The 22,174-nt window shown below is 45.0% G+C and overlaps 1 protein-coding gene across 17 annotated transcripts in view; it reads left to right on the forward strand.

Annotated features, from left to right (window-relative positions):
• LOC110533530 (neural cell adhesion molecule 1) overlaps positions 1-22,174 on the forward strand; it is a 321,863-nt gene that overhangs the window by 295,977 nt on the left and 3,712 nt on the right. For 14 of the 17 annotated variants that reach the window (XM_036989936.1, XM_036989939.1, XM_036989937.1 and 11 more), the window contains 3 exons: positions 12,069-12,276; positions 12,476-12,589; positions 13,130-13,687. In XM_036989936.1, the coding sequence (XP_036845831.1) occupies positions 12,069-12,276; positions 12,476-12,589; positions 13,130-13,687 (880 nt within the window). The remainder of the gene's footprint in view (positions 1-12,068; positions 12,277-12,475; positions 12,590-13,129; positions 13,688-22,174) is intronic. The other 3 variants (XM_021617842.2, XM_021617843.2, XM_021617844.2) reach the window with 1 other exon arrangement.

Here is a 22,174-nt window from a genome sequence, read left to right on the forward strand (position 1 = left end):
AACCTGGTTCTGTTTGACCAGATAACCAGTTTACAATCAGAGAACGAAAACATTATGACATCCCATGCCAAATGTTGCCCGCTGGTTAGGACACTAATGCTTCATAGTGTAATGACTAATCTCTTACCTTGGAGACTTTTTATTAATGGTGTTATTGACTCTCCTACTTCCTGTATTCTGTTTGGTATCAGCAGGATGATCTGAGAAATGTGCGGCAAACACCTGAATGTCTGTTACAAATATTTGATGCTCTGTGCTGACATTGCATGTCTCTGTGTTTCTCAGTTTCCAAGAAAGCTTTGTGAGCCGACCCCATCTGTGTTAAAATGTGTGATGTGATTTATCGCACTTTTTAAGATGTAGACGGAACAGCGGGAAAACAAGCATCATGACTCTGCCCTGCAGGTGAATGTTTAGTCTCTCTCCTGCTCTTAGCAATGGCAGTAAATAAAGAGTTGCCTGTCAGAGCTACTGCCGCCACAGAGGGAGACTCAACTTAATAGACTTTCGGAGAATATGGCCAATTAGTGTGAGAGGAAATGACAATTGGCCGCTCAGCTGTACTCAGCGCCTCTACCTCTCTTCAGAGGTCTTATGCCTCTAAAAGGCCAGCATCCCGGAGTCACCTTATCACTGTTGATGTTGAGACTGGTGTTTTGCGGGTACTATTTAATGAAGCTGCCAGTTGAGGACTTGCGAGGCATCTGTTTCTCAAACTAGACACTCTAATGTACTTGTCCTCTTGCTCAGTTGTGCACTGGGGCCTCCCACTCCTCTTTCTATCCTGGTTAGAGCCAGTTTGTTCTGTGAAGAGAATAGTACACAGTGTTGTACGAGATTTTCAGTTTCTTGGCAATTTCTCGCATGGAATAGCCTTTATTAGTCTAAAGAAGGCCAGTTTTATTGCTTCTTTAATCACACAACAGTTTTCAGCTGTGCGAACATAATTGCAAAAGGGTTTTCTAATGATCAATTAGCCTTTTAAAATGATCAACTTTGATTAGCTAACACAATGTGTAATTGGAACACAGGAGTGATGGTTGCTGATATTGGGCCTCTGTACGCCTATGTAGATATTTCATTAAAAATCCGACCTTTCCAGCATTAACAATGTCTACACTGTATTTCTGATCAATTTGATGTTATTTTAATGGACAAAAAAAATACAAATGTGATTTTCTTTCAGAAACATGGACATTTCTAAGTGACCCCAAACTGTTGAATGGTAGTGTATGTTTCGCCCCCTGTGGCTGAATCTAGTTAATGATCCCTGGTATACACTATGTGAGGCCACTGGGCTTTCATTTCTCGAAGCGTTTTTACTTGGCTGGGAGGATGTTATATACTGTGAATATAAATACTGATTGAATGATTGTCATGGTAACTACCTGATGGTGCTGTTTATACTAGGCTAAAACCCGGTAAAGCGATTTGCCAGGACTTTCTTTGAGTTGTTCCCTAGCACTGCTGCAGTCGCTGAAAAGTATGTTCCTATCAGCTCCCTGGTGCATGGTATTAATAAATGAGCTGCCCTCCAATACATTAGCTGTAGCCATATGAGGGGTATATTGAGGTTTATATCAACAACGGAATCATTAAAGCCATTCCAGCAGAGGCAGAAAGCACACATCTCAACTCTCAGTTGCACTATACTCTGTGCTAGACTTATAGAAATTTATGCCATGGGTATCCATTTTGACTCAAATCTGGTGACTCACTCAGGTAATGACATTTACGACCATTTCCGATGTTTTCCCTGATGAGATTTTTATATTATTTGAACATACCATTTGCAAGGTATTGGAATATACAATACAGTACTGCACTGCATGGTGCTAAATCTTTGTCAACTATTGCCTGTATAATTTTTTTTTACTACTGTCATATCATCCCTCTTTATGCGTAATGTAGACTGGTGGAATTACAATATGCAGTCAACAACATGATTTCAAAGAAGAGCAATCAGTGACAGTGACAGATACAGTAAGCTCTAGTCTGACTAGACGCTACAAGTCTACAAATACATAAATGAAAGTGTGTGTCTGAATTTGTGTTTCTGCCACACAAAGTATCCTCCCTTTCAAGTTACCAGTGTCGAGTGGATTTGCATAAATGTACACAAATCAAATCATCAAATGTTATTTGTCACATGCGTCGAATACAAGTACTGTTAAATGCTTACTTACAAGCCCTTAAACTTCTTAGGGCTGCAATCCCGTTAACGGGATCGATATGACAACAGCCAGTGAAAGTGCAGGGCGCGAAATTCAAAACTACAGAAATCTCATAATTAAAATTCCTCAAACATACATGTATTTTATACCGTTTTAAAGGTAATATTGTTGTTAATCTCACCACAGTGTCCGATTTCAAATAGGCTTTACAGCGAAGGCACCACAAACGATTATGTTAGGTCACCACCAACTCACAGAAAAATTCCAGCCAAAGAGAGGAGTCACAAAACGCACAAATAGAGATAAGGTTAATCACTAACCTTTGATGATCTTCATTAGATGACACTCATAGGACTTCATGTTACACAGTACATGTATGTTTTGTTTGATAAAATTCATATTTATATAAAAAAAATCTCAGTTTACATTGCCGCGTTACGTTCACTAGTTCCAAAAACATCCGGTGATATTGCAGAGAGCCACATCATTTTACAGAAATTCTCATTATAAATGTCGATAAAATACAACTGTTAGACATGGAAATATATATAATATCTTCTTAATGCAACCGCTGTGTCAGATTTCAAAAAAACTTTACGGAAAAAGAAAACCATGCAATAATCTGAGACGGCGCTCAGAAAATAAATAAAATTATCTGCCATGTTGGAGTCAACAGAAATCAGAAATCACATTATAAATATTCCCTTACCTTCGATCTTCATCAGAATGCACTCCCAGGAATCCTAGTTCCACAATAAATGCTTGATTTGTTTGATATTGTCCATTATTTATGTCCAAGTAGATACTTTTGTTAGCGCGTTTAGTACACAAATCCAAACGCCCGTGCAGGTCCAGCCGAACGTCGGACAAAACTTCAAAAAGTTATATTACAGGTTGAAGAAACTTGTCAAACTAAGTATAGAATCAATCTTTAGGATGTTGTTATCATAAATCTTCAATAAAGTTCCAACCGGAGAACTCTAATGTCTGTAGAGAAGCCATGGAACACAGGTCACTATCATGTGAAATGCGTGTGACCAGGACCTGGCTCTCTGCCAGACCACTGACTCAAAGAGCTCCCATCCAGCTTCACAACACAGTAGAAGCCTCATTCAAGTTTATAATGACGGTTGACATCTAGTGGAAGCCCTAGGAAGTGCAACTTTATCCATATCCCACTGTGTATTCAATGGGGGCTGGGTTGAAAATCGACCAACCTCAGATTTCCCACTTCCTGTTTGGATTTCTTCTCAGGTTTTTGCCTGTTATACTCACAGACATCATTCAAACAGTTTTAGAAACTTCAGAGTGTTTTCTATCCAATACTAATAATAATATGCATATATTAGCAACTGGGACTGAGGAGCAGGCCGTTTACTCTGGGCACCTCTGTGTACCTTTCATCCAAGCTACTCAATACTGCCCCTGCAGCCATAAGAAGTTAAACAACAATGTATTTTTAAGAAAAATAAGAGTGAAGAAAATACTGACTAAATACATTTTAAAAAGTAGCAAAATAAGGAGGGTATATACAGTACATGGGGTAACGGTACCGAGTAAATGTGCGGGGGTATAGGTTAGTCGAGGTAATTGAGGTAATATGTACAGTACATGTGGGTAGGGGTAAAGTGACTGCATAGATAATAAAGAGCGAGTAGTAGTAGCGTAAAAATAAATTCTAATAAAAAAAATGGGGGTCAATGCAAATAGTCCGGGTAGCTATTTGGCTTGGGGCCAAGACTGCTTTTTGGACCTAGACGCTCCGGTACCGCTTTCCATGCGGTAGCAGAGAGAACAGTCTATGACTAGGATGGCTGGAGTCTTTGACAATTTTTAGGGCCTTCCTCTGACACCACCAGGCATAGAGGAAGCTTGGCCCCAGCGATGTACTGGGCCGTACGCACTACCCTCTGTAGCGCCTTGCGGTCCTTTCTATGCAGCCAAGTCTCAATTAGTCTCCTTAAACATATTTTATTGATGTTACAGTGCGTGAATGAGGACCCAAAAGCGAATTAACAAAACAGAGTATCTTTAATTACAAAACAAAACGTAGGCTCAGACGGACAGGCAGATTCCGACAGGACAGGACAAGGTTACAGGAACACGACGATGGTCTGGTTCAGGCATGAATGACACAAACAAACAAACAAGAATCCGACAAGGACAGGAGCAGAAACAGAGAGAGATATAGGGACCTAATCAGAGGGAAAAAGGGAACAGGTGGGGAACGGGGTGAATGGGTAATTAGGAGGAGACAAGGCACAGCTGGGGAAAAGAGGGGGAGAAAAGGTAACATAACAACGACCAGCAGAGGGAGACAGGGTGAAGGGAAAGGACAGAGACAAGACAACATGACAGTACATGACAGTACCCCCCCACTCACCGAGCGCCTCCTGGCGCACTCGAGGAGGAAACCTGGCGGCAACGGAGGAAATCCTCGATCAGCGCACGGTCCAGCACGTCCCGAGAGGGAACCCAACTCCTCTCCTCCGGACCGTACCCCTCCCAATCAACAAGGTACTGGTGACCACGGCCCCGAGGACGCATGTCCAAAATCCTGCGGACCCTGTAGATGGGTGCGCCCTCGACAAGGATGGGGGGGGGGGGGGGGAAGACGAGCGGGGGCGCGAAGAACGGGCTTAACACAAGAGACATGGAAGACCGGGTGGACGCGACGAAGGTATCGCGGAAGAAGAAGTCGAACTGCGACAGGATTAATGACCCGAGAAATACGGAACGGACCAATGAACCGCGGGGTCAACTTGCGAGACGCCGTCTTAAGGGGAAGGTTCTGAGTGGAGAGCCAAACTCTCTGACCGCGACAATATCTAGGACTCTTAGTTCTACGCTTATTAGCAGCCCTCACAGTCTGCGTCCTATAACGGCAAAGTGCAGACCTGACCCTCTTCCAGGTGCGCTCGCAACGTTGGACAAAAGCCTGAGCGGAGGGGACGCTGGACTCGGCGAACTGAGATGAGAACAGCGGAGGCTGGTACCCGAGGCTACTCTGAAAAGGAGATAGCCCGGTTGCAGACGAAGGAAGCGAGTTGTGGGCGTATTCTGCCCAGGGGAGCTGTTCTGACCAAGACGCAGGGTTGCGAAAAGAAAGACTGCGTAAGATGCGACCAATAGTCTGATTGGCCCGTTCTGCTTGACCGTTAGACTGGGGGTGAAAGCCGGAAGAGAGACTGACGGAAGCCCCAATCAAACGGCAAAACTCCCTCCAAAATTGAGACGTGAATTGCGGACCTCTGTCCGAAACGACGTCTGACGGAAGGCCATGAATTCTGAAAACATTCTCGATGATGATTTGTGCCGTCTCTTTAGCAGAAGGAAGCTTAGCAAGGGGAATGAAATGAGCCGCCTTAGAGAACCTATCGACAACCGTAAGAATAACAGTCTTCCCCGCTGACGAAGGCAGTCCGGTGACAAAATCTAAGGCGATGTGAGACCACGGTCGAGAGGGAATGGGAAGCGGCCTGAGACGGCCGGCAGGAGGGGAGTTACCGGACTTAGTCTGCGCGCAGACCGAACAAGCAGCCACGAAACGACGCGTGTCATGCTCCCGGGTGGGCCACCAAAAACGCTGGCGAATGGAAGCAAGCGTACCCCGAACGCCAGGGTGGCCGGCTAACTTGGCAGAGTGAGCCCACTGAAGAACGGCCAGACGAGTAGGAACGGGAACGAAAAGAAGGTTCCTAGGACAAGCGCGCGGCGACGGAGTGTGAGTGAGCGCTTGCTTTACCTGCCTCTCAATTCCCCAGACAGTCAACCCGACAACACGCCCCTCAGGGAGAATCCCCTCGGGGTCAGTGGAGGCTACTGAAGAACTGAAGAGACGAGATAAAGCATCAGGCTTGGTGTTCTTAGAGCCCGGACGATAAGAAATCACGAACTCGAAACGAGCGAAAAACAGCGCCCAACGCGCCTGACGCGCATTAAGTCGTTTGGCAGAACGGATGTACTCAAGGTTCCTATGGTCAGTCCAAACGACAAAAGGAACGGTCGCCCCCTCCAACCACTGTCGCCATTCGCCTAGGGCTAACCGGATGGCGAGCAGTTCGCGGTTTCCCACATCATAGTTACGTTCCGACGGGGACAGGCGATGAGAAAAATACGCGCATGGGTGGACCTTGTCGTCAGAGAGGGAGCGCTGAGAAAGAATGGCTCCCACGCCCACCTCTGACGCGTCAACCTCGACAACGAACTGTCTAGAGACGTCAGGTGTAACAAGGATAGGAGCGGATGTAAAACGATTCTTGAGGAGATCAAAAGCTCCCTGGGCGGAAACGGACCACTTAAAGCACGTCTTGACAGAAGTAAGGGCTGTGAGAGGAGCTGCCACCTGACCGAAATTTCGGATGAAACGACGATAGAAGTTCGCGAAGCCGAGAAAGCGCTGCAGCTCGACGCGTGACTTAGGAGCGGGCCAATCAATGACAGCTTGGACCTTAGCGGGATCCATCTTAATGCCTTCAGCGGAAATAACAGAACCGAGAAATGTGACGGAGGAGGCATGAAAAGTGCACTTCTCAGCCTTCACAAAAAGACAATTCTCTAAAAGGCGCTGGAGGACACGTCGAACGTGCTGAAGATGAATCTGGAGTGACGGTGAAAAAATCAGGATATCGTCAAGGTAAACGAAAACAAAGATGTTCAGCATGTCTCTCAGGACATCATTGACTAATGCCTGAAAGACAGCTGGAGCGTTAGCGAGGCCGAAAGGAAGAACCCGGTATTCAAAGTGCCCTAACGGAGTGTTAAACGCCGTCTTCCACTCGTCCCCCTCCCTGATGCGCACGAGATGGTAAGCGTTACGAAGGTCCAACTTAGTGAAAAACCTGGCTCCCTGCAGGATCTCGAAGGCTGAAGACATAAGAGGAAGCGGATAACGATTCTTAACTGTTATGTCATTCAGCCCTCGATAATCTATGCAGGGGCGCAGAGACCCGTCCTTCTTCTTGACAAAAAAAAACCCCGCTCCGGCGGGAGAGGAGGAGGGGACTATGGTACCGGCGTCAAGAGCTACAGACAAATAATCCTCGAGAGCCTTACGTTCGGGAGCCGACAGAGAGTATAGTCTACCCCGGGGGGGAGTGGTTCCCGGAAGGAGATCAATACTACAATCATACGACCGGTGTGGAGGAAGAGAGGTGGCCCTGGACCGACTGAACACCGTGCGCAGATCGTGATATTCCTCCGGCACCCCTGTCAAATCACCAGGCTCCTCCTGTGAAGAAGAAACAGAGGAAACAGGAGGGATAGCAGACATTAAACATTTCACATGACAAGAGACGTTCCAGGAGAGGATAGAATTACTAGACCAATTAATGGAAGGATTATGACAAACTAGCCAGGGATGGCCCAAAACAACAGGTGTAAAAGGTGAACGAAAAATCAAAAAAGAAATGGTTTCGCTATGATTACCAGAAACAGTGAGGGTTAAAGGTAGCGTCTCACGCTGAATCCTGGGGAGAGGACTACCATCCAGGGCGAACAAGGCCGTGGACTCCCTTAACTGTCTGAGAGGAATGTCATGTTCCCGAGCCCAGGTCTCGTCCATAAAACAGCCCTCCGCCCCAGAGTCTATTAAGGCACTGCAGGAAGCTGACGAACCGGTCCAGCGTAGATGGACCGACAAGGTAGTGCAGGATCTTGAAGGAGAGACAGGAGTAGTAGCGCTCACCAGTAGCCCTCCGCTTACTGATGAGCTCTGGCTTTTACTGGACATGAAGTGACAAAATGACCAGCAGAACCGCAATAGAGACAGAGGCGGTTGGTGATTCTCCGTTCCCTCTCCTTAGTCGAGATGCGGATACCTCCCAGCTGCATAGGCTCAGCTCCCGAGCCGGCAGAGGAAGATGGTAGTGATGCGGAGAGGGGGGCAACGGAGAACGCGAGCTCCTTTCCACGAGCTCGGTGACGAAGATCAACCCGTCGCTCAATGCGAATAGCGAGTTCAATCAAGGAATCCACGCTGGAAGGAACCTCCCGGGAGAGAATCTCATCCTTTACCTCTGCGCGGAGACCCTCCAGAAGACGAGCGAGCAAAGCCGGCTCGTTCCAGCCACTGGAGGCAGCAAGAGTGCGAAACTCAATAGAGTAGTCTGTTATGGATCGATTGCCTTGACATAGGGAAGACAGGGCCCTGGAAGCCTCCTCCCCAAAAACAGATCGATCAAAAACCCGTATCATCTCCTCCTTAAAGTCCTGATACTGGTTAGTACACTCAGCCCTTGCCTCCCAGATTGCCGTGCCCCACTCACGAGCCCGTCCAGTAAGGAGAGATATGACGTAGGCGACACGAGCAGTGCTCCTGGCGTAAGTGTTGGGCTGGAGAGAAAACACAATATCACACTGGGTGAGGAACGAGCGGCATTCAGTGGGCTCCCCAGAGTAACACGGCGGGTTATTGATTCTGGGCTCCGGAGATTCGAAAGCCCTGGAAGTGGCCGGTGGATCGAGGCGGAGATGGTGAACCTGTTCTGTGAGGTTGGAGACTTGGGTGGCCAGGGTCTCAACGGCATGTCGAGCAGCAGACAATTCCTGCTCGTGTCTGCCTAGCATCGCTCCCTGGATCTCGACGGCTGAGTGGAGAGGATCCGAAGTCGCTGGGTCCATTCTTGGTCGGATTCTTCTGTTACAGTGCGTGAATGAGGACCCAAAAGCGAATTAACAAAACAGAGTATCTTTAATTACAAAACAAAACGTAGGCTCAGACGGACAGGCAGATTCCGACAGGACAGGACAAGGTTACAGGAACACGACGATGGTCTGGTTCAGGCATGAATGACACAAACAAACAAACAAGAATCCGACAAGGACAGGAGCAGAAACAGAGAGAGATATAGGGACCTAATCAGAGGGAAAAAGGGAACAGGTGGGGAACGGGGTGAATGGGTAATTAGGAGGAGACAAGGCACAGCTGGGGAAAAGAGGGGGAGAAAAGGTAACATAACAACGACCAGCAGAGGGAGACAGGGTGAAGGGAAAGGACAGAGACAAGACAACATGACAGTACATGACAATTGATCCTGGAGCACAAACATTGCCTACTGTTTGCCAAAATCACTTTGTGTATTACAGTAAGATAAGACCCAGGCATCCTGGTAATTTGAAAGGAATGCTCTCAATTTATTTCTATGGGAATGAGCACTTTGCTTGAATTTTTTAATAAAGGGTGCAATATGAAGAAATCGCTCTGTGATTTCCTGGTTGCTAAAGTTCGAATAGTTTGCCTAATTTTTGTTTATCTGTCAAAGTAAGCAATATATAGTGTCCCATCTAAATCGCTGTGACATATCTTTTAAAAAAACAACAATTTAGCATTTTCAGGTGTTTTAAGCTGGTGTACAAAACCAAAAGTAAATGAAGCGAAAACCAAACTTAAGAAGAGGAAGCATAGAAACAGCCCACATAAAACACATCTACCGCTTCTTAGTCTTGCTTTCAATGAGAATGACATATCTATAACACACATTTCTTCTTTTTGTACACCTTTTTCTCCCCAATTTCATGGTATCCAATTGTTTAGTAGCTACTATCTTGTCTCATCGCTACAACTCCCGTACGGGCTCGGGAGAGACGAAGGTTGAAAGTCATGCATCCTCCGATACACATCCCAACCAAGCCGCACTGCTTCTTAACACAGCGCGCATCCAACCCGGAAGCCAGCCGCACCAATGTGTCAGAGGAAACACCGTGCACCTGGCAACCTTGGCGTGCACTGCGCCCGGCCCGCCACAGGAGTCGCTGGTGCGCGATGAGACAAGGATATCCCTACCGGCCAAGCCCTCCCTAACCCGGACGACGCTAAGCCAATTGTGCGTCGCCCCACGGACCTCCCGGTCGCGGCAGCGCCCCCCGGGAGGCCTATAACACACATTTCTATCGGGTCACCCAAAAAATAACAAATTGCAGCTTTAAAGTCTCTTCCCGTGCATTTCATTGAACTCAGAAAGGGAACCATGTCAATTAAATTGCATGATAGGTTCATATGACTCAACTACATTGGACCAGGTCTCTCTTGTAAAAGAGATGTTATCTCAATGAGAAAACTTGAATTGAGTTCAACTACTCCACTAGCCAGCACCTCGCCTAAATAGGTGTGCGTTTCTTTTTCTTCTAGATCTCAATGAGAAAAACCTGAAGAAAAATAGTTTTTTTTTAAATTATAATAAAAAATTCAAAAAAAATGCCTACCCTGGAGCTTTCCCTGTTTTGATTATGTTTTTCCAGTAAATCATAGAACTATTCAGTACCGGTTCATTTTATTGCATTGATTCTACTGTGAATACTGTGTGGTGTATTAGTCTGACATTTGGACAACCTGACATTCTCAATATGACAAGAGCAAAGAGTAAGTCCCAATCAAGGATTGCCTGCGTTTTGCTTTCATTCAGAATACAAATTGTCTCATATTTGACCCCTAACAAAGCTAACAAAGATTGGAGTTAAAACTTTGATCCGGCATCAGAATTCTAGCTAACCTGTTTGTCATATGTAGAGCATTATGTGTCAAATCAAGCATACTCCAAATGCTCCTGTTTGTATTGAACTAACAGGAGTTTTAGATTATTCTGTCAGAGCAAATCTCTGATCACTTTGTGTGTCGGTTTACTGAATGCAAATTAGGTGCAAATGATTTCAAAATTTGATTGTGTGAGATTGATTTGACACAAAGCATCGTAATACATTTTGTGTGAAACATTCATCTGTTTAACAGTTTTGTGGTTGGGTTACTAGCTCGCATTAACTCATGTTCATGATAATGTATGGTGTGTGTGTGTTCATGTAGAACAATGTATGTGGAAGGCAGAGTATTAACAGTGTGGATGCATGCTCAACCATTGTAGTGGAGCAATGCATATTATAGATCCTTATTCATATTAATATTGTAGTATTTTACATAGTCCTGAATATAACCTTGTTCATTTTCTGGTAAGTACTGTAGCTCGTGTATGATTACTTTATGAAAACACAATGCATTGCCCTAATGATTGGCTTTATTTCCGCATTGTTTGTTTCTGTGTGCATTTGTTTGTGTGCAGTATTCATCTATGTAAAAGAGATTGAAACGTATTTGCACAATGTTTGATTTGACTGTCTTTCCACTGCTTTTTGCTGTCAACAATAGTGAGAGTGGGTAAGCGAAATACACATAATGGGTCATATAGGCATATGACCCTTACAGGCAGTGATGATATGAAAACAAGCATATTTATTTAACATTGCCGTATCTTATTTTGGATTTTCCAATGGTTGACCTGTTTATGAACTCAACTTTATGATTTTTGATTGACGCACCATTAGATTGCTTCATGTTCTAATGATTAGATTAGTATAGCATGTCGTGATTGGCATGTCTGGTGTGTTGTCTTAATATGGGTAATATATGTATCAGCTCACCACTAATATAGTATCGTACATGGCTGATACATGCAATGGTGTGTCTAACATATTAACTTAGATAGTAACTGACAGTTGTTAATTGGTTGAATGCAACTAATGAAATGCTGTGTGATTTCCCTAGGCCCAAGATTGTGGTGTTTGATAATCAGACCATCAACCTATTTTTAATCATAACAGATTAAATCAAGTGCCGAAATTAGTTGTGTCACTCTGATGTTTTTGGAGTAGAATATGTAATGATTTGGCCCAGAGCCTACTAAAAGAACAACAACACACTTGAGGCCTGGAGGGAAGCAGTCTGACATTCTGAAGTTATGGATGAAAGGTTGGAGATAAAATCTATATTTTCCTCGCTCTCTGTAACTTTCTCTTTAACTCCCTCTCTTCCCGTATTTTCTCCCTCCCTCTAACTTTCTCTCCACTCTCTCTGTCTTCCTTATTCTGTCTCTCTTCTCTCTCTTCCTTCTCTTTCCTTCATTCCAGACACCATGACTAGCGGCTCAGGCCTGGGCACGGGGGCCATCGTGGGGATCCTCATCGTGGTCTTTGTGCTGCTGCTGGTGGGTGTTGACGTGACCTGCTACTTCCTCAACAAGTGTGGCTTCCTCATGTGCATTGCCGTTAATTTTTGCGGCAAGTCTGGACCTGGAGCAAAGAACAAGGACATCGAGGAGGGAAAAGCGGCATTCATGTGAGTCTCTCTTCTTCTCTGCTCCCTGGCCCCCTTGCTTTTCTCTCTGAAATGCTGTATGCACTTTGAGCAGTAGCTACTCCCAGACACTAGACCACAGTTTGGCAGTGCAGAATTGCAGTGTTTTTAACCAAAACGACTCACTACAGTATAGTTGTACTGCACCAGCATTTATTCAAAACTATTTTTCCCCTTACAGAAAGGACGAGTCAAAGGAGCCCATCGTGGAGGTGAGGACAGAGGACCGCACCCCTAACCATGAAGGGGGTGGACCCACAGAGCCCAATGAGACCACCCCTCTTACCGATCCCGAGTGAGTACTCCAGCACTGGCTGTAGGTAGACCCCCTGCACTAGGGTTGCCTTAGGCTGGAAAACCCATACTAATCATGTGATATGTCTATGTAGGAGATATACTTCTTAATCCATGACAGCAGTTGAGCATTTTGATCATGTGTTTGCTGACATATTGGCTAAACTAATTGATAAAAGAATGTGAGAATGGAATATCAACACCAAATACTGAAGATGTGCTCTGATGTTTGTTGTTTACGCTAATGGTAACAAACATAGCTAGTTGTTGTGTGTACCAGCCTTAATAACCTAGACCCTAAACTGATTTTGGTTTAATTTGCTTTAGTTTGCTTAAGATAGTGTTTGTGTCTATCCCTCACTGCACTTTAACGTTTTGAATCTCTAGTTCTTTGCTTTATCACTGCATGTAGCACTCACTTTGGATGTGTGTTTGTGCCTTGGTCTCCCCTCCCTACCCGTCCCTGCTCTCTCTCTCTCCTCTCTCACCCTCTCGCTGCTCGATGGCTCGTCTCTTTCCTGCTCTCCTCCTCTACTCACAGGCCCACTGCTGACACTACTGCCACCGTGGTGGACTTGCTCCCCTCTATCGCCACTAACTCTGACCCCGTCACTGAGAGCTTTAGCACACCCCAGAATAGCCCAGCTAGCGAGACTACCACCCTCACTTCCAGCACAGCTGCCCCAACCCTTGCCCCGACCGAGGCCAAAACTTTCCCTAATAGCACCCCTGCCCCCATCATCCAGTCCAGCACGCCCAAAGCTAGCGCTCCTGCCGCTCAGTTTGCCGCACAATCTGACGTGGCTCCCCTCGTCGACCTAAGCGAGGCTCCAAAAGCCACGCCCTTGTCCGACCCTAAGCCCGCCACCCCCGCAACCTCTTCCGTAGAGCCAGCCAAGGCCACCTCTAACCTCCCCTCTGCCAAAGCCGATGCCGCTCCACAGAGCCAGCCCGAACCCGTCCAAAGCACCCCTGCCAGCGACAGTCAGAATAAGGACTTACAGATAGACTGCCTGGCCAAGGATGTGTTTGATACACTGGGCAAAAGCTCAGAGGCCCCAGCAGACTCCACTGCTGCTCCCGCACCGACCAAAGACGAGTATGACCTCCTCCCTTCCTCAGAGTCTGTTTTACTGTGTGTATGTTTTCGCTCACCCACCTCCACCACCACCACCTACTGTATCCCTCTGTCTGTTCTCATAGTTTTGGGCAACCTCCCTTTGTTACACTCTTTCTATCAATCACTATACTACAACTGCAGCCATTCAATCAGCTACATCGCCACGGATGACACCTAACGCTTTAACAAAGCGCGAGATTCGCGACCCTGATCAGCAGACGAACCCTGCTGTACTCTCTGGACATCCTAAAGGCCTTCGGCCTAGAATGTAAAGCCGGGCGACCGGCGGAGACTGAAAGGGAGAAAGAGGGCGACGAAAAGGAGTGAGCAGGGCAGGAGATAGGCAGCAAAGGAAACAGGCAAGTCAGATCCGTAACCCATGGGATAAGGATTGGCTCTGCCTCAGGTCGGAAGGTAGGCGGCTGATGCGCAGCCCAAAAATGTCGAAATGTCAAAGCTCGCTGGGTTTGGCGCATCAGGGTATCAAAGTGAAGAGATCCGACCGGCGGAACTCCTGTAGTGGCCCGTGCTCCTCATGCGTAGCATGTAAAAATCGAGGTTGCGCAGGTTACGGCGAGAGCAACTATGACTCACTTACGGTAGCCAAATGCCTCGTCATCTAATTAGTGACGCGCATGAATGGATGAACAAGATTCCCACTGTCCCTACCTACTATCTAGCGAAACATAGAAACAAAATACATTTTTTTCTCAATCATTTTGTGTTGTTTTGTGTCTTTTGTTTTTTTATTTTACATATCATGTCATGATAAATGCCATATCAGAAGTTTTACCAAATCTGATAGATACGACAGAATTATGGCCTGAATGTTACTGCCACAATCATCTTCTGCCTTTGTTATCTCCTGAAAATAATCCTTCTTCGTAACAACAATAAAAAGCCATTATGATCATCGGCAGTATGAAAGGGCTTTGTTCTACGTTTCAGTCTTATCTCAGACAAACCCTTAGGATGATGAGGCAAACTCTGGGGAGAGATATTCCAGGAGCTTGCTCTTGTCCCACGCTTTTCACCCAGAACACCCCAAACAAAAAACAAAACATCACTGATGGATTATCAGGACTTAACGTTCATTACAATGAGGCTGTCGTCAACGTATCAGGACTTAACGTTCATTACAATGAGGCTGTCATCAACGGAGCATCGGTGTGATGAAGCAGGACTCATCAACGGATAGATTTGTCTTCATAAGTCTGGTGGGTCTGAGGCACCTCCTTCCCCGTCTCCACGGTGATTTGTCTTCCACACAACAACCAACCAGTCTTGTCAGGCGTCTTGAAGGCTCACTACATTCCTGGACTTGTCCACTGAGGACCCCTTCTTCCACTTCCCGGGGTAGAATAGTCTCCTCCCCAGGCTGTGCTATATAAGGCTGTGCGGCACCTATCCGCTGTATGTGACAATAAATAAAACTAAAATAAATAAACAATTAATTATACTGATCCCTCTGTACATTCAAAGGACTAGTGTTAACAAGGCTGGCATGGTGTCCGTGGACAGTTGTTAGATGGTTTTGATTTGACTGAGACTTGTTTGAAAGAAAGCCTTGACGGCTGGGTTTGAAGGCCACCCCTTAGAGGTTGTACTTTGAGATCCTAGGATCATCAATGTGTGAAAGCCCTTTGAGCTCTTGTGGGTAAATTATTTCCCCATTTGGTTCCTCTCAGCCAAAACACAGGCAGTAAGTTCATCTGCATTCTGTCCGTGGTGGTCATGTGTTAGGAATTAGTGAACTACAGGTTGTTCAACTAGTAATTTAACTACGTTTTGCAGTAGCTTGATGGTACAATAGTTGAACTCAATTCAAATCTAGGTAGTGTTGTGCCAATTTGGACAGTAGCTAATAACTTTTTTTTGCCATGTAGTGGTGTAGCTAAATACTGGAACTACACAATACTTTTAATTTAAAAAATAATAAATATGGTTGAAGTAGGCAATCATTTCCTTTCTTTTTCGGCATCAGACCTGCTTAATTCTCACTTGAAACATTGTTTTTAAGTTTAATAGGCTAAATTACACATTCTGTTCACATGGTCCCAATGTGATTTGTTGTTGCAATTTGTAGTCTGACATTTCAGATGTACACTGCATTCGGAAAGTATTCACACCCAGTTTACACATTTTGTTACGTTACAGCCTTATTCTAAAATGTATTAAATTCATGTTTTTCCTCATAAATACCCCATAATGAGAAAGCGAAAAACGTTTTTTTTTTTATGTTAAAAAAAATATTTTAAAAAATACCTTATTTAAATAAGTATTCAGACCCTTTGCTATGAGACATGAAATCTAGGTCAGGTGCATTCTGTTTCCCAAGATCATCCTTAAAATGTTTCTACAATTTCATTGGAGTCCACCTGTGGTAAATTCAATTAATTGGACATGATTTGGAAAGGCACACACGTCTATATAAGGTCCCACAGTTGACAGTGCATGTCAGAGCAAAAACCAAGCAATGAGGTCGAAGGAATTGTCCATAGAGCTCCGAGACAGGATTGTGTCAGTTCTGGGGAAGGGTACCAAAAAATGTAGACAGCATTGAAGGTCCCCAAGAACAGAGTGGCTTCCGCCATTCTTAAATGGAAAAAGTTTGGAACCACCAAGACTCCCTAGAGCTGGCCACCTGGCAAAGCTGAGCAATCGGGGGAGAAGGGCCTTGGTCAGGGAGGTGACCAAGAACCTGATGGTCACTCTGACAGAGCTCCAGAGTTCCTCTGTGGAGATGGGAGAACCTTCCAGAAGGACAACCATCTCTGCAGCACTCCACCAATCAGGCCTTTATGGTAGAGTGGCCATACAGTGCCTTCAGAAAGTATTCACACCGCTTGACTATTTCCACATTTTGTTGTTTTACAGCCTGAATTTAAAATGGATACAATTTAGATTGTTTTGTCACTGGCCAACACGCAATACCCCATAATGTCAAAGTGGAATTTTGTTTTCAAATTATTACAAATTAATAAAAAAATGAAAAGCTGAAATGTCTTGAGTTAATAAGTATTCAACCCATTTGTTATAGCAAGCCTAAATAAGTTCAGGAGTAAACATTTTGCTTAACAATTCACATTATACGTTTCATGGATTCTGTGTGCAATAGTCTTTAACATGATTTTTGAATGACTGCCTCATCTCTGTACCCCACACATACAATGATCTGTAGTTGAGCAGTGAATTTCAAACAGATTTCAACCACAAATATCAGGGAGGTTTTCCAATGCCTTGTGAAGAAGGGCAACTATTCGCAGATGGGTACATTTTTAAAAAGCAGACTTTGAATATCCCATTGAGCATGGTGAATTAATTAATTAAACTTTGGATGGTGTATCAATACACCCAGTCATTACAAAAGTACAGGTGTCCTTCCTAGCTCAGTTATCGGAGAGGAAGGAAACAACTCAGGGATTTCACCATGAGGCCAATGGTGAATTAAAGCAGAGTTTAATGGCTGTGATAAGAGAAAACAACTCAGGATGGATCAACAACATTATAATTATTCCACAATTACTAACCTAATTGACAAATTGAACAGAAGGAAGCCTGTAAAATATTTTTTTTAAATCCAAAACATGCATCCTGTTTGCAACAAGGCACTAAAGTAATAGTGAAAAAAATGTGGCAAAGCAATTACCTGTTTTGACCCGAATACTAAGTGTTAAGTTTGGGGCAAATCCAATACAACCCATTACTGAGTATCACTCTCCATATGTTTAAGCATAGTGGTGGCTGCATCATCTTATGGGTGTTGATGTAATTGTTAAGGACTTGGGAAGTTTTTCAGGATAAAAAATTAACAACATGGAGCTAAGCACAGGCAAAATCCCAGAGGAAAACCTGGTTCCCTCTGTTTTCCTCCGGACACTGGCAGATTAATTCAAATCTACACTGTAGTTGTTTACCAAGAAGTAAATGCTCCTGAGTGGCCGAGTAACAGTTTTGATTTAAATCTACTACACCTGAAAATGGTTGTCTAGCAATGATCAACAACCAACTTGAAGAAAATTTACCAAAATCCAATTGTGGAAAGGTCTTAGAGACTTACCCAGAAAGACACAGCTGTAATCACTGCAAAAGGTGCTTCTACAAAGTATTGACTCAGCGGTGTGAATACTTATGTTAATTAGATGATTCTGTGTTTCATTTTCAATAAATTTGCAAACATTTCTAAAGACATGTTTTCACTTAGTCATAATGGGTTATTGTGCCTAGATGGGTGAGAAACAAAATCAATTTAATCAATTTTGTTAATCAGGCTGCAGGCTGTAACTCAACAAAATGTGGAATAAGTTGAGGGGTATGAATACTTTCTGAAGGCACTGTATGATCATTTTTCACGATGGGCACTCTTAAAATAATTACAACAATCTTTTGATTCTTCCTGCCCCTTCTCTTTTTGGTGCTCAGGGGTTTGTTCATCCCCCTTCCTCACTTCGCTGCCTTTGAGTATTGGGGCTCCCTCTTCGTTGACTGCCGCTGTCAGCTCTGTGCACCGGGCACCATGGGAAGGATCCCTTTGCAATCTGGTTTTACCGGTACAGAAAGCAAACAGAGTCTCTCCACCCTCCCATCTCAGAACGGAGGACATTTTTTATTTTACCTAGGCGTAAGGAAACTGTAGGACTTTCGGATGGCTTGGCCACCCATTGCATGCGCGCATACACACATACACACACACAAACACACACACAGCTCTGCCCTCCAGCTGACATGTAGCTACACTGCAGCTGGCAGGTGTAACTGCACCTCTGCATCTGGGTGCTAAAACAAACCAGCAACTACTCTGTTTTCATCCATTATATCATCATATTGGACAGATAAAATCTATCTTCCCTGGCACCCAGTATTACCCAGACCAGGGTTCCCATAGCAACAGGAGCAGAGTTTAAAAAAAAAAAATTAACAAATTTGTTTGTCACATGCTCCAAATACAACTGTGAAATGCACACTTGCAAGCCCTTAACCAACAATGTAGTTCAAGAAATAGAGTTAATAAAATATTGACAAAATAAACTAAAGTAACACAATAAATGTACATAACAATAACGAGGCTATATACAGGGGGTACCGGTACCGATTCAATGTGCGGGGGTACAGGTTAGTCGAGGTAATTTGTAAAGTGTCTATGCATAGATAATAAACAGCGTGTAGCAACAGTGTAAAAACAAGGGGGGGGTGTCAATGTAAATAGTCCGGGTGGTCATTTGATTAGTTGTTCAGCAGTCTTATGGCTTGGGGGTAGAAGCTGTTAAGGAGCCTTTTGGTCCTAGACTTGGCTCCCTGATACAGCTTGCGGTGCGGTAACAGAGAGAATAGTATATGTCTTGGGTGACTGCAGTCTTTGACAATTTTTGGGCCTTCCTCTGATATCGCTTAGTATATAGGTCCTGGATGTCAGAAAGCTTGGCCCCAGTGATGTACTGGGCCGTATACACTACCCTCTGTAGCGCCTTACGGTCAGATGCTCTCGATGGTGCAGCCGTAGAACTTTTTGAGGATCTGGGGATCCATGCCAAATCTTCTCATTCTCCTGAGGGGAAAAGGTGTTGTCGTGCCCTCTTCACAACTGTCTTGGTGTGTTTGGACCATGATAGTTTGTTGGTGATGTGGACACCAAGGAACTTGAAACTCTCGACCCGCTCTACTTCAGTCCCGTCGATGTTGATGGGGGCCTGACGGCGCTCCTTTTCCTGTAGTCCACGATCAGCTCTTTTGTCTTGCTCACATTGAGAGAGAGATTTTTGTCCTGGCACCACACTGCCAGGTCTCTGACCTCCCTATAGGCTGTCTCATTGTTGTGTTGTCAGCAAACGTAATGATGGTGTTGGAGTAGTGCTTGGCCACGCAATCGTGGGTGAACAGGGAGTACAGGAGGGGACTAAGCACACACCCCTGAAGGGACCCCCGTGTTAACGATCAGCATGGCAGATGTGTTGTAGCCTACCCTTACCACTTGGGGGCGGCCCTTCAGGAAGTTCAGGATCCAGTTGCAGAGGGAGGTGTTTAGTCCCAGGGTCCTTAGCTAAGTGATGAGCTTTGTGGACACTATGGTGTTGAACGTTAAGCTATAGTCAATGAACAGCATTCTCACATAGGTGTTCCTTTTGTCCAGGTGGGAAACGGCAGTGTGGAATGCGATTGAGATTGTGTTTGTTTGGGCAGTGTGCGAATTGGTCGGGTGGTCTAGGGTTTCTGCCATGATGGTGTTGATGTCAGCCATGACCAGCCTTTCAAAGCACTTCATGGCTACCGACGTGAGAGCTACGGAGCGGTAATAATTTAGGCAGGTTACCTTTGCTTTCTTTGGCACAGGGACAATGGTGGTCTGCATGAAACATGTAGGTATTACAGACTTGGCCAGAGAGAGGTTGAAAATGTCTGTGAAGACACTTGCCAGTTGGTTCACCATTATTAATGAGACTTATGGTGTTGCATGTGGAATAAGGTGCCTCATTTTTCCCTTCCACTCTCCTGCTAGTCCAGACCAGCCTAGCCTAGTTTCCCCTGCCCTGGCCAAACCCAGGCTGGTCAGTTTTTCCTCCAGGCAATAACAACGCCACACTTTAATAGCCGTCCAGGCTGTTATCCTAATTAGCTACATTTACAGTATGCCACCATAGCAGGATTCATGGAGAAAAGCCTTTTAGGCTCCCAGTTTATCTGCATTGTCTAGCAGTTAATTAGGCCGACTTACCATTTGCTTGGGTGGTCCTGTCGTGACGGTATGCTGAGCTGTTTGTTTTTTTCCTACGGCAACTTTAGTTTTGTCACTGTTGATACCATTCCTGTTCTACTCTCTACTGCCAAAGTCAGCCAGTGCTGAGATAAATGACCCTGTGACTTTTTCCCCCGTCAGCCAACCTGGTAATTTTATCGCTACTCTGACAAATTCAACCGCAGGGCGATACAGCACCAGACCTCTGACAGACAAAGCCACCCCTGAGGTCACAAAATGTCCACCGCAATAGTCCTGTCCTTGTCAGGTAGAAGATAGCCTGCGGTTTTCCACTCTTTAACTGCAACCGGCAGAGTGCTTTGGCCCTGACACCGCCAAAGAGGAAAGTGCCTTTTCACGGATGCAACTGATGCCCGCTGAGCCACAAGGTGTTGGGTAGTGTTGTTGAATACACCCCCTGCATGGCCGGCCGGGCGGTCACCCACTGTGCCCAGCAGCTTCTGTCCTCCCAGAGAGGGTTATTGTGGACAAGGTAATGGAAGTCCTGATGCTGTCGTAATCAAACCCAAATCTCTGGGATCAGATACCTGGTGTGGAGTTTAGCTGACAGTAGGAGCCAGATCCCAGTGGACTCCAACAAAGCCCAGTCCACCAGGCGGATTGTGTAGATATTGTAGATGGTAAAGAATTAGCTTTTCCGCTTTGAGTCCGCCACAATGACCCACAATGCCTCTCTGTCGCTAACGGAGGAGACCGGAGAGACTCAGGTCTTTATCAGCAATCATTCACCCCACTTCCTTGTTTTCTCTGTCACTGTGCCCTTATATACAGGGGCTTTTCATTAAGGGGGTTCCCTTGGTAGTAGAATACATGGTTTCCTAGGTATAATACAATGCCATGGTAGGTGAAATTCTCCAACATGGTTCTTTGCCATACAGAAGATCAGTACCATACTACTCAGATAACCTGGGAGTCCTCAGGCTTAGTTACTACCAGAGAGAGACCCAGGTGACAAGTCCATCCTTACTATCTAGCCCATAGCCGTTATTCGTCACCTGAAGTATTTGAAGAATATCGTTGAACATAAAAGAGACAGTGGAAGAGGTTTGTGAAAAGCATAGGAAAACTGAGGCACACCGCACCAATTAAGACTCACTCCAAGTCACTTCAGGATTCTCAGCTCTACGGCTTGACCCATTTTGATCATTCATTAGCCGTTATGATTGGACTCACAGATACAGGATCGGAAGAGTCTTTTCCTTGGACAGTCAATCAATACAAACTAACCCCTGACTAATCATAGGGTGAAAGCAATTTGATGAGAAGTGCACTACCCTGCTCTGTCACATCTGATGGGATACAAGTTTGACTCAATTTCATTGAATTATCAAAGTACGATCTAAAGCCATTTGTGAAATTGCATGACTAGGCAAAAATGTCTGACCCTGTCACAAAGCTATTGTACTTTACTGCACTTTTGGAGAGAATGAACTATAGTAATCAGTGCCATCATTTTGTTGCAGTCTTGAAGTGGATGTTTTGTAGTACAGTCAGTGACTTAATGTGGGAAGATTCCTCTCCATTCTCTGTTCTACCTATTCATCATTTGCTCCTCCTTCAATTCAGACCAACTGTATCTCCTCTCACAATTGTATTGATGTTCTGTTTGTGTGCCATTCCCTCATGTACCATATCTCTGCTCTGTCATTTCCCAAATCACCATGCATTCTCCCATGAAATGTCTGCGACATCCGTGTGGCTGTCTTTGATGTCAG

The sequence above is a fragment of the Oncorhynchus mykiss genome, chromosome 10, assembly GCF_013265735.2.
Source record: "Oncorhynchus mykiss isolate Arlee chromosome 10, USDA_OmykA_1.1, whole genome shotgun sequence".
Lineage (NCBI taxonomy): Eukaryota > Metazoa > Chordata > Actinopteri > Salmoniformes > Salmonidae > Oncorhynchus > Oncorhynchus mykiss.